Genomic DNA, 11,125 nt, shown 5'->3' on the forward strand with positions numbered 1-11,125 from the left:
ATCTTGGCCGGCCCGTATTTGCCCAAAAAACTATTTCACTCAAAACTTATTTTAGGTCCAATTGTTTGAGAAGGTTTGGGGAGAGGTTTATCTTTAACCCAACTATTGGAGTTGTCTGATGAGTTTATGTTTAACTGAAGCATTACAATAATTTGGTAGAATTTAAACTACGTGAGTACCAAGTAACATACTTATGATAAATCGTCTATTTATTCCATATATTTGGATGACTAAACGATTTTGGATTTGAATGATTTTTTTATAGACATAATCTTCAAATGAAAATTAAAAAATTGAACGGTTTTGATTATATAATTTATAGGGTAAATTACACAAAACTACCTCAACTATGGGTCGAACGACACTATCATACCTTATCTTTTAAAAATGACAATGTCATACCTCATCTTACAAATTTGTTCCAATGTCAGACCTTTGTCAGTTTTTCTGTTAATTTCTCTGTTAAATGCTGACGTGGTTAAAGGCGAGGCCCACTCATTAATCCAACTGAATTAAAAAAATAATTAAATATTAAAAAATTAAAAATAAAATTATGTTTTTTTATATAAAATTGTGGGATTCACCTTTACAAACCCTTCCTCACCCGTCCCCCCAAGTCCCAACCTTCCTCCACCACCCTTTCTTTCCTCTTATCTCTCTCCTCTCTCTATGGACAACCTACAATTTGTCTCCCCCAACCTTCCTTCACCACCAAAACCAGAACCCACTTCTCCACCGCCGCCCTCACCTGCCAATCACCCTCTTCGATGCCAAAAGGCTGACGATGGCTTTACCAGAAGCTTCTTGAGCTGGTCCCTATTCATGTACAATACCCTACTCGTCCGCATCCTTCAGAACCAAGTTGGTCCTTGTTCATGTGCAGCGTAGTCCGCCATGGCCGCGTTATTAGTGTGGCACAACCCATTGGACCCGATTTCCGGAAAGAGCGATCTTTGGTAGGTCCCTGGTGGATGATAGAGGAAGCGTCGAGGATGACATAGTTGTCTAAGGTGGAGCCGAAATCGGCCCTCAACCTGAGCAGAATTCCTTCATCGATGCCAAGCTTGTCGCTGGGAAGCTCGATTCGATGAGTGGTGGGTGACGCCAGGTTGGTCAAGACATCGCCGATCTTGTTGAAGATGAAGAAGGAAGGAGTTGGGGAGGCGATCATAGTGGTTGTCATTGATGGAGGAGTAGGATTCTAGGAAGTTTGTAGGTTGCGGGTTGCAGGTTGCAGAGAGGGATTTTAGGAGAGAGGGGGTTTTAGATAGAGAGAAGGGGATGGGGGAAGAAATTGTGGTCGGAGGAGAAATATGCACATGGGTTAGGCTTGTAGGGATTTTAGAGAGAGTGGGGGATGGGGGAAGAAATTGTAAATTGCAGGTTGCCCAGAGAGAGAGGAGAAGATAGAGGAGGAGAGAGAGGAGAGAGAGGGTGGCAGAGGAAGGTTGGGGGGATGGGTAGGAAAATGGTTTGTAAAGGTGGATCCCACAATTATATATAAAAAAAAAAATTTATTTTTTATTTTTAATATTTAATTATTAAAAATATATTTAATTATTTTTTAATCCAGTTGGATTAGTGAGTGAGCATCGTCTCTAGCCACGTCAGCATTTAAGAGAGAAATTAACAGAAAAACTGACAGATGTTTGACATTGGAACAAATTCGTAAGATGATGTATGACATTATTATTTTTAAAAATGAGGTATGATAGTGTCGTTCGACTCATAGTTGAGATAGTTTTGTGTAATTATAATGCTATTCGCCCACCAATTTTTACTTCTCACATCACCCTTCTTAAATTCTTGACTGTTGAATCGAATTAATTAAAAAGATCAATAGTAAAAATTTAACAAAAATGTATGAGAAATAAAAATGAACAGGTCAATAACACTATCCCTACTTTATACCACGTCATGTGCATACCTCGGTAGAGATTATCCTCGAAAATTTTGGGGTCTAAATTGTACCCGATTACCCGTGCACTTGAACCGGGCCTACTACCAGACTTGAAAGTTCCGAGTCCGAGCGTGGTGGTAGCGTGAAAACTGACTTGCGCAGGAGCAAGCACTTCCCTCTTCGTTTACGTGAGCTTGATTTCTCGTCATTCTGCTTGGACTCACGACCTGTTTGGTTCCTGGGAAAATTGAGTAAAACAGAAAGAAAAAGCTCAAGTCTTGCAATTTCTCATAATTGAGTGGAGATGTTTTAGTTGCTGCTGCTGAGCTCCCAAACAAATGGGTAATCACCAATTTCCTTCCTTTTTTTCACTTTTCTTTTTTCAGCTTATTTTTCTTCTTGCATCCTACAAAATTAGTTAGCAAAGAGAACATTTCACTTTGAAAATTTGAAATTTGTATAATTTTGTTTTTTTACAATTTTTCATATTTATTTCTTAATTTTGAAGCTTTTATTATTGATTTTTTGTATCAGGTAATTCAGTGAAATGAGCTTTTGTGTTGTGTAAGCTTTGTTTGATTCTATGGAGATAGATCTTGAACTGCCCTCATGTGAGCAGGACAAGTTAGACGTTAGGGCAGATAAAGATGTTAACATTGTAGATGTCACTGATGAGATAAATGTTGTGGAGGAGCGTGTTAGTTACCCGGTAATGAGTGATCGTGTTAAGGAAGTTGATGGATTGAATGCAGAACAAAGTATTGGGTCGGATAAAGATGTCGACATTGTAGATATTTCCGATGAGGTAAATGTTAAGGAAGTTGATGGGTTGAATGCAGAACAAAGTGTAGGGTTGGATAAAGATGTTGACATTTTAAATGTCGCGGATGAGATAAATGTTGCGGAGGAGCATGTTAGTGCTCCGACAACGAGTGAACATGTTAGGGGAGCTGATGGGTTGAGTGCAGAAGAAAGTGTTAGGTCAGGTAAACATGTTAACGTTGTAGATGTCCCATATGAGATAAATGTTGAGGCGAATGTTAGTTCTCCAACAACGACTGATCATGTTAAGGAAGTTTATGGGTACAATGCAGAACAACGTGTTGGGTCAGATAGAGATGTTGACATTGTAGATGTCAATGATGAGATAAATGTTGATGAGGAGCATCTTAGTTCTCCGACGAGTGACTGTGTTAAGGAAGAGGATGGATTCAATGCAGACCAAAGTGTTGGGTCAGATAAAGATGTTGACATTGTAGATATCACAGATGAGGTAAATGTTGAGGAGGAGCATGTTACTTCTCCGATAACGAGTGATCATGCTATGGAAGTTGATGGGTTGAATGCAGAACAAAGTGTTTTTAGTTTGAATGATCAAAATGATCTGAACAATGTCGGGGTGGATTCCCTTAATAAGGGGAAGGGGGTAGTTGAGGAGCCCGAAAATGGTTTGGAGTTTGAGTCCAAGGAAGAAGCTTACTCTTACTACAGGGAGTATGCCCGGTCTGTGGGATTTGGCATCACAATTAAAGCCAGTCGGCGCTCAAAAAAATCTGGAAAGTTCATTGACATAAAAATTGCATGCTCTAGATTTGGAAGCAAGCGTGAGTTGGGAACAACTGTCAATCCAAGAACATGTATCACAAAGACAGACTGCAAAGCTAGCTTGCATATAAAGAGGAAAGAGAGTGAAAAATGGGTGGTACATAGTTTTGTAAAGGAGCACAACCATGAGATTTGCCCAGATGATTTCATTTATGCTATCAGCGGAAGGAACAAGAAACCTGCTATCGTTGTTCCTCAGAAGACGGGTCTGCAGTTGGCTTTAGATGAGGAAGATGTAAGAGTAATGTTTGAACATTTCATGTCTATGCAGGATGAGGATCCCAACTTCTTCTATGCAATAGATTTTGACCATGAGAAACGATTGAGAAGTGTGTTTTGGGTTGATTCAAAATGTAAGCGTGATTATAGCAGTTTCTGTGACGTAGTCTTCTTTGACACTTACTATGTTAGAAACAATTATAAAATTCCTTTTGTTCCTATTGTTGGAGTTAATCATCACTTTCAGTACATTTTGCTTGGATGTGCATTGATTGGAGAAGAGACTACATCGGCTTTCGTTTGGTTAATGCGGACGTGGCGTAAAGCAGTGGGTGGCCAAGCTCCAGGAGTGGTTATCACCGATCAAGACAAATACCTGAAAGAAGCTGTAGAAGATGTGTTTACTGATGCACGCCATTGTTTTTGCTTATGGCATGTATTGACCAGGATTCCTGGAAATTTGGGTTCCATAAATGAGAAAGAAACATTTATCGAAAAATTCAGCAAATGCATTTACCGGTCTTGGACAGTTGAACAATTTGAAAAGGAATGGTCGAAACTGGTTGATAGATTTGAACTAAGAGAAAATGAGTGGGTTCATTCATTGTATGAAGATCGTAAAAAGTGGGCCCCAACTTATATGCAGGATTCGTTTTTAGCTGGAATGTCAACAAAGGAGCGATCTGGAACTATAACTTCATTCTTTGATAGGTACATTTCTCAAGAAGCTACATTTAAGGATTTTATTGAGCAGTACAAAGCATTCTGTAAAGATAGTTATGACATGGAAGCCCGCGCTTCTCTCAAAACACAGGATAAACAACCTGGATTAAGATCCTTCTCGCCTTTTGAGAAACAAATGTCAACTATCTATACCGATGCTGTATTTAAAAAATTTGAGGACGAGGTTTTTGGACTAGCTTCTTGTCATTTGAAGAAAGAAGATGAAAATGAAGCATCTATATTCTTCCGGGTCACAGATTTGGAAGAACGCCAGAATTTCATTGTGTCTTGGAATGAAGCAGACCAAAAAGTATGTTGTTTATGTCATTCATTTGAATGCAGAGGTTTTCTCTGTAGGCATGCAATTCTGGTCCTCCAGGTGTCTGGCGTTTACACAATCCCATCCCATTATATTTTGAAGCGTTGGACTAAAGATGCAAAAGTTAGGCATACTGTTAGCGATGGATCGAAGAGGCTTAACTGCAGGGTGCAACATTTCAATGATCTATGTAAATTAGCTGTTAAGTTGGGTGAAGAGGGGTCTTTATCTCCGGACGCTTACCACATTGCATTTCAGGCATTAGAAACAGTTATGAAACATTGTGTCGATGTCAATAATTCTGTAAGAAGTGTTTTGGAACCCATGCCAGCTAATCATGGTTTTATTGACGTTGAAGTAGTGAATCCCAGCTGCAGTGTGGCCAAGTCGTCGAAGAAAAAGAAAACATACAAAAAAAGAAAGGTTAGTTAAGGCTTGATCTTTGGCATGTAGATCTTGCCACAACTTGTTTTGGGTCATCCTAATTGATGTGTGCCTAAAGTCGATTATACATGTACTGTAGGTGCAAACTGAACTGGATGGCACCGCTATCAGGTTGCAAGACAGCTGCCAGCAGATGGTTTGTCTCATGATCTTTTTTGTTCCGAAACTCTCACTCATCGATTCTTTGTTTTTGACTTTAATATATTATGATTCACCTCACTATGGTTTTTAAATGTAGGAACTGATGAAGTCCAGAGCACATAAGCTTGATAATTGTTACGTCCCTCAGCAAGAATCTGAACGGGTAATATGAAACAGCTATGTTAACCCAGAATAATGCAATAAGAGTTTGTTGGTATGTAACCTTGCAGTATTTTCATCCAGTGGTAAGTTATATCGAGGGTTGTTTTATACTTATATCAGGGACAGTTGAACTCAATTTCTCCTATCCATGAGGGTTGTTACGACAACCAACGGGCCACCCAGGTACGACCCAAACCTTTATTCATTCTGACCTTGATTTTTCATATCCATTCAGGAATCAGAATGCAAACATTTTCTTTCGATTTCATTCAGGGACAGGTTCATTCATTACAAACACGAACTCGTCACTTAGGGACCCAACAGAGCCTGCAAGGAATGGTACTGGATTTTTCGTACATGGCATTCTATCAAGCAGTACGATTCATCAAATCCAAATACTAAAATAGCAATGTGTTATTTTTGGCTTTTTTTAGTTGCAGCTACAACCTAGTCCCAGAGCACCGATTGTGCATGGCTGTTTTGAGATTCGGGGCAATCCCGAAGATATGGTGGGCACTTGAATAGCCTATTTGGACTTGTGTTTCCTATTTGACATTGGATTTTCTTTGCACGAACTTAATGCTCTTTGGCTGCAGGAACAGTCTGTAGGCTCCTCGCGCAAGCATCGACTTGACAAGCACCCACCAAAATAGCTTAGAGAGATGGCCATCCATTGAGATGAAGAGACTATCGTCCAGTTGTAAATTCAGCCTCATGCTTGTAAACGAGGATTGAAAAGGATGAACTCATATATCCACGTTTTTCGGTGCATAGATGTTTTCGTTTTGTTCTTTTACTGAACAATTGTACAAAACGACGTCGGAAGAAACAATATAAGTTGAATTTTATGTCGTGCACTCTTCAACTGCGTTTCTCTTCTCAACGAGTTCTATTTTAAGACTCGATAGGTATGATGAATCTTTTAGACGAGGCTACGCCATCTCTTCATGGTTAACCCTTTCATTTCACCGCGTTGCAGTGGTCTAGACAAAGGGTGATTGGCTATCAGTCCTATGGTTAGTCGCCCACGCGCTCAAGTGAAGTCTGACCATTGAAGTATGTGGAACCCACGATGCATCAATGGCGATCGAGGATTGCTCAGCACACGGACGGCTGACCTTAGGAAGAGTATACATTCATATAAGTAAAATATGCTATATCATTTCTCCTGCAAATTTTGTTTTAAGTTATGGAACATTATGCAACAATCTTCCCTTTTCATTGCTAACAAAATTATTGTATATGACAATAGAAGACGAATGCTTTTCCGTCAAATATATGCCGAGCTTGTAGCTGTGCAACAAAGAAGAATGCACTGCACAATTATCATCAGTGTTCCTTTTGTGTATTGTTGTTCGGTATGTCAGTTTATATCGGACCTCTTCTGTAACTTGCACCACAATCCGTTCTTTGTGTGGAGTGTTGCCCCTGTAACTTGTTCCACTGAATCTGGGGATCCTTTTAGCTCGACGGTGAACTTCTGCAGCAGCATAGCCAGTGCCACAGTTGACTCCATTAGAGCAAACTGGTCTCCGACACATTTTCTTGGCCCTCCACCGAAAGGTAAGAAGGCGAAATCTGCTATAATCTGATAGTTGCAATCATAAAATCATTACATGATAGATATCATCAATGTGAGAACATGAATGCAGGTTCAAAAGTGGCAGTGACTAGTAATAATAACCTCATTCGGGTACAACGCTCCAGGGCTTCGAGAAGGGTCAAAACCAGCCCATCCTTCAACGTGACTCTTCTTTTCGACTAAAAACCTCTCCGGTTCAAACTCATTAGGATTGTCCCAAAAGTATGGAGATCGATGGAGATTATATACCTGAATGAACAATGGTTTTGGAAGTTCAAAGCAAAGAGCTTAGAAGCGTAGATTAAGTGCATGGAATTACGCCAACAATAGATACAGCTGAAGTCCGGGCTTAGTGTTACCTGAACAAACCTTTTTAAAGAACTTCATCAAGAAACAAGGAAACTTAAGTTCTTATACTCACAGAAATGAAGAGATCAGTCCCAGCAGGAACCGCATAACCATCTTTTGCACCGTTGTATCCTCCTGCACGATGGACATAAGTCCGTCTTAACCTAGATATGACTTTGATAAAAAGAAAAAAATGTTCTTGCCCTTCAGGGTCTTTCTTCTGTCCTAATACCTGGTAGTTTATCTGGTTTGAGAGAACGTCTAATAAGCAAGGGGGGTTGGGGAAACAAACGAAGAGACTCTACGGCAATAAGTCTGGTGTACCTAAAAGAAGAAAAACCATATACTGAATCAATCATTCGGGTGAAAAGAGCCAAGTTCAAGTAATCATCGTAATGTCTTGGGAGGAACGAACTCCAATTTTTTGATTGATTCATAAGTTGGTCCGTCCTGTCCAAGCACTGAATCAATCTCTTCTTGCGCTTTCTTCATCTTGGACGGGTTCTGCAAGAAAGCAAATTAACACCGGTTCTGTATAACTTTATTCTGAAACCTAACAAGGCTGCAACATTCAAACTAGAAATGAATACTTGTGCAAGGAAGAAAACAGCCCACGTAAGGACAGCAGCTGTCGTTTCATGGCCAGCAATAAGCATTGTCATCAAATCATCCCTCAACTGTCGAAATCCACACGTAACCTTTATTAGAATTATGCGCAAATACACTAAACATTGTTGAATTGTTAAAATACTCAAAGTAAATTATTTTGGTCAGATTTCCTGTACCTAAAAGCATTGAAGTTTTTCAAGTACATACCTGACGATCATCAACATCTGTTCCACGCATATCAACTAAGAAACGCAATAGGCTTGCATCCTGCAAACTTTATAGTTACAATGCCAGAATTTTGACGCTTCAGCAAAGCTCATAATTGCAATCATTTATCTTTAGAGTTCACAAGCAAATGTGAATTGGATTATTTTTGAGTTGGAGTTTTCCCCACCTTCAGATTTAAGTAATCCCTTTGTTGCAGTTTTTCAACGTCTGTTTCCTCTCTGGTCTCTTTCGCATTTCTGATGAGTACATCAAGACAGTCATTTATAACCTTCAGATCACCGTAGAACTTCCGTTGCCTGGGGACTATCCACTTTGCCAGTGGAAATTTCCAATACGGGATATAAAAGGTGGACCGATGTTCAGCTTCAAAAAGAGTGCCATACACTGCCTGTAATATATTTGCAAAAAATCTGAACATGAATTCTCAGCAGTAAGTACATTAACATGAATTCTAAATCAATATCAATAATAGTTGAAGGGGAACAAGGTCATATCGTATACTAAAAAAAAGTAACAGTTCGCAATGATTAGTGAATTATTAAGAAAAGAAAGAAACAAGTATATTAGTATTCACCAAGCAAATTGTAAGATTATGTTCACTCCAGAAATTATAAGAACCTCTGTAAGTTGTATGTTAAACAGAATACAAAAAATGCATGTAAAACTGATATGAAAACCCAATGTTCTTCTGAAAAAGGAGATCAAGATGAGATGCATTGAATGCCCGATACAACATTACGGAATCTTTAGAATGTAAGCTCATTTTGCCAAACCTTAATTACAGGAGATTCTTTGGTAACAGAACCAAAGTCGTAGTTGAAGACACCAAGCCCGATAATATCAAGAGCCAAACTCGAAAACTCTGCTTCAAGATCCAACTCTATTGCCTTGCCACCACGCAAGCTCTCTCTTTCAAGTAGCTTCTCAAATTTTACTATTGTTCTTTCTGAACAATTTCTGAATGTCTTGACCATAGCTTCCAAGTATAAAGAATGGAATCCCGGAGCAATAACTGCAAAAACAGATTATGTCAGGTACAAACTTACAATATAAATCCCATATTCTTTTCCCCAACCTGAGGTGAAAACTCTTAATATTAACTGTTACTGCTCACCTCTTCTCCTCTGCTTCCAAGTGTCAAGGTCAGCGGGTATAAGTCCTTTCCCCATAATTGGTTCTAGAATATCAGCGAGAACTCCCTATGTGCAAGTGTGCAAGCAATTGGAAAGAACAGATTAGAATAAGTAAAAATTATTTGACTCAAAACAGCTTATAAATGAAATATATGCATTTGCACAAATTATATAAACGATTGAGATGACAAAAAGGGAATTCGAAAATAACTCAAGATTATATACCAAACGGCAAAAAGGTTAACCATGTTAGCAAATTACGCGGGAATGATGAGTTTACTTGTAAAGGAACATGATACACTAACAATGATGGCATTACAAACATGGAAAATGAAGAGAGAACCAACAATTCAAATTCTTGCAATACAAGGGGAGTCCAGACTCCAGAGCACATTATTAGGTAGTACCTTGTCATAACTAAATGCATTTTCTCGAAGAATATGCCTCGCAACAATTGGATCTGATACAACAACAAAAGCTTTTGGTCCAAATGCAAGCTTGTACACAGAGCCATGCTGCCAAGACAAACAAAATTTGTACGACGGAAAAACATTCAATGAAAAATGGAACTCAGAAAGCCAATGTAACAAAGTCCCCAGTCCCCACAGCTGCAAAACTGCGATTTCTATCTGTATATGCCATCAAATTTTAAATCTAAACAAGCAAATGAACAATTGATGACAGGGTAAACAATTCAAATAAAGCAGATGCATACCTCTATAAACCAATCATACAGTGAAAAGAAGAGAGGCCGATCAAACAAATCGGTGACTGCACCTTCAGCTGTGGGCATAGACCCAATTTTCCCACCACTTAAAAAATTGGTAAGGAGGTTGCTTGCATTGTCCAGTAAATTTCTCTTTGTTTTTGGTTCCTCAGTACTGGTCGATTGGCTCCTACATTTACCAAATTCACATCATATTATCTAATTTTAGAGTGAATTGAAAGTTCAAATCCACATCATATCCTCTCTCAAGAAACTAAAGCATTCAACTTTAAAAGAAACATCATCTTATCTAAGAAACCCAGAAGCTAAAAAATGTTTATCTGATCAAATGATTACATGGGTATCTTGTAATTGCTGCTTTCTCCATTCTCCAGCAAGTTTTCGTCACCCAATTGACCAAAAGTGCAAAAAATCAAAAGGAAAAAGAAAAAAAAAATACTCGGTAAAACAGTAAAAGAAAGAGAGATACCTGAGAGGACAGTGCCTGAGCTTGGAATTGAGAACATGGGTGGTAGTTGAAGAATGAAAGTAACCCAATTCACTTCTCCGGAAGTTGAGATTAATGAGAGTTGGAGGAGAAGGATGCAACGGAGAAGAACCAGCCATGCCCGTTAGGCAAATAGTGAGGTAGCAGTTCTTCAGTTGGAGAAGTGGGATTCAAGTGGGTATATTAGGCCATCTCCAACCAACCCGTGGTGATGGGTCAGAAGGCTTATTTTAACTCTATAACTCTCTAATAAATTAATATTTTAATAAATAATGTCAGACCATATTTTTTATCATCTCTAAACGAAGGATTAGAGGCTCATAGGCCAAACATAGTCCTATGACAAAAAATCATCTCCAACTGAACAGACCAAAAGGCCAGGCCAAACATAATTTCTTATTTTAATTGAATTAATATGATTATTTAAATTAAACTATCTCTATCATTTATCGAGATAGAATGTCAATAATTTCTTGTTAATAAGGAATCTCAATAATG

At 38.7% G+C, this 11,125-nt stretch overlaps 2 protein-coding genes across 6 annotated transcripts; one reads left to right on the forward strand and one right to left on the reverse strand.

Moving 5' to 3' along the window:
- The first annotated feature begins 1,917 nt into the window (after positions 1-1,917).
- On the forward strand, positions 1,918-6,370 carry FRS2 (FAR1-related sequence 2). Of its 4 annotated transcripts, none has more exons than XM_068489673.2 (8): positions 1,918-2,242; positions 2,435-5,189; positions 5,290-5,346; positions 5,449-5,514; positions 5,634-5,696; positions 5,787-5,852; positions 5,948-6,022; positions 6,110-6,370. In XM_068489673.2, the coding sequence occupies exons 2-8, from the start codon at positions 2,484-2,486 to the stop codon at positions 6,164-6,166; spliced, it is 3,090 nt and encodes a 1,029-aa protein (XP_068345774.2). In that variant the 5' UTR covers positions 1,918-2,242; positions 2,435-2,483; the 3' UTR covers positions 6,167-6,370. The 4 variants fall into 4 exon arrangements, with proteins under 4 accessions (XP_068345774.2, XP_068345775.2, XP_068345777.2 ...); XM_068489674.2 differs by having other exon boundaries at positions 1,934-2,242; positions 6,116-6,370; XM_068489676.2 differs by having other exon boundaries at positions 1,934-2,242; positions 5,954-6,022.
- A 284-nt stretch (positions 6,371-6,654) lies between these two features.
- Positions 6,655-10,832, reverse strand: CYP97B3 (cytochrome P450, family 97, subfamily B, polypeptide 3). Of its 2 annotated transcripts, none has more exons than XM_088688833.1 (13): positions 10,610-10,832; positions 10,129-10,309; positions 9,821-9,928; positions 9,395-9,479; positions 9,054-9,292; positions 8,447-8,668; positions 8,260-8,319; positions 8,034-8,120; positions 7,859-7,947; positions 7,676-7,767; positions 7,517-7,578; positions 7,198-7,344; positions 6,655-7,101 (listed from the first exon to the last, which is right to left on the reverse strand). In XM_088688833.1, the coding sequence occupies exons 1-13, from the start codon at positions 10,744-10,746 to the stop codon at positions 6,877-6,879; spliced, it is 1,734 nt and encodes a 577-aa protein (XP_088544959.1). In that variant the 5' UTR covers positions 10,747-10,832; the 3' UTR covers positions 6,655-6,876. The 2 variants fall into 2 exon arrangements, with proteins under 2 accessions (XP_088544959.1, XP_088544958.1); XM_088688832.1 differs by having other exon boundaries at positions 10,477-10,793.
- Between the last annotated feature and the right edge of the window lie 293 nt (positions 10,833-11,125).

The sequence above is a fragment of the Pyrus communis genome, chromosome 17 (assembly GCF_041283825.1).
Source record: "Pyrus communis isolate YQ-2024b chromosome 17, ASM4128382v1, whole genome shotgun sequence".
Taxonomy (NCBI): Eukaryota; Viridiplantae; Streptophyta; class Magnoliopsida; order Rosales; family Rosaceae; genus Pyrus; species Pyrus communis.

Coding starts and splice junctions, on each gene's coding strand:
- FRS2 (XM_068489673.2), top strand. CDS start 2,484: ATGGAGATAGATCTTGAACTGCCCTCATGTGAGCAGGACAAGTTAGAC. Junction 5,515..5,633: donor CTCAGCAAGAATCTGAACGG/GTAATATGAAAC, acceptor TACTTATATCAG/GGACAGTTGAACTCAATTTC. Junction 6,023..6,109: donor GGGGCAATCCCGAAGATATG/GTGGGCACTTGA, acceptor CTTTGGCTGCAG/GAACAGTCTGTAGGCTCCTC.
- CYP97B3 (XM_088688832.1), bottom strand. CDS start 10,646: ATGTTCTCAATTCCAAGCTCAGGCACTGTCCTCTCAGGTATCTCTCTT. Junction 9,480..9,820: donor ATGCATTTAGTTATGACAAG/GTACTACCTAAT, acceptor ACTTGCACATAG/GGAGTTCTCGCTGATATTCT. Junction 9,293..9,394: donor TTGGAAGCAGAGGAGAAGAG/GTGAGCAGTAAC, acceptor CTGTTTTTGCAG/TTATTGCTCCGGGATTCCAT.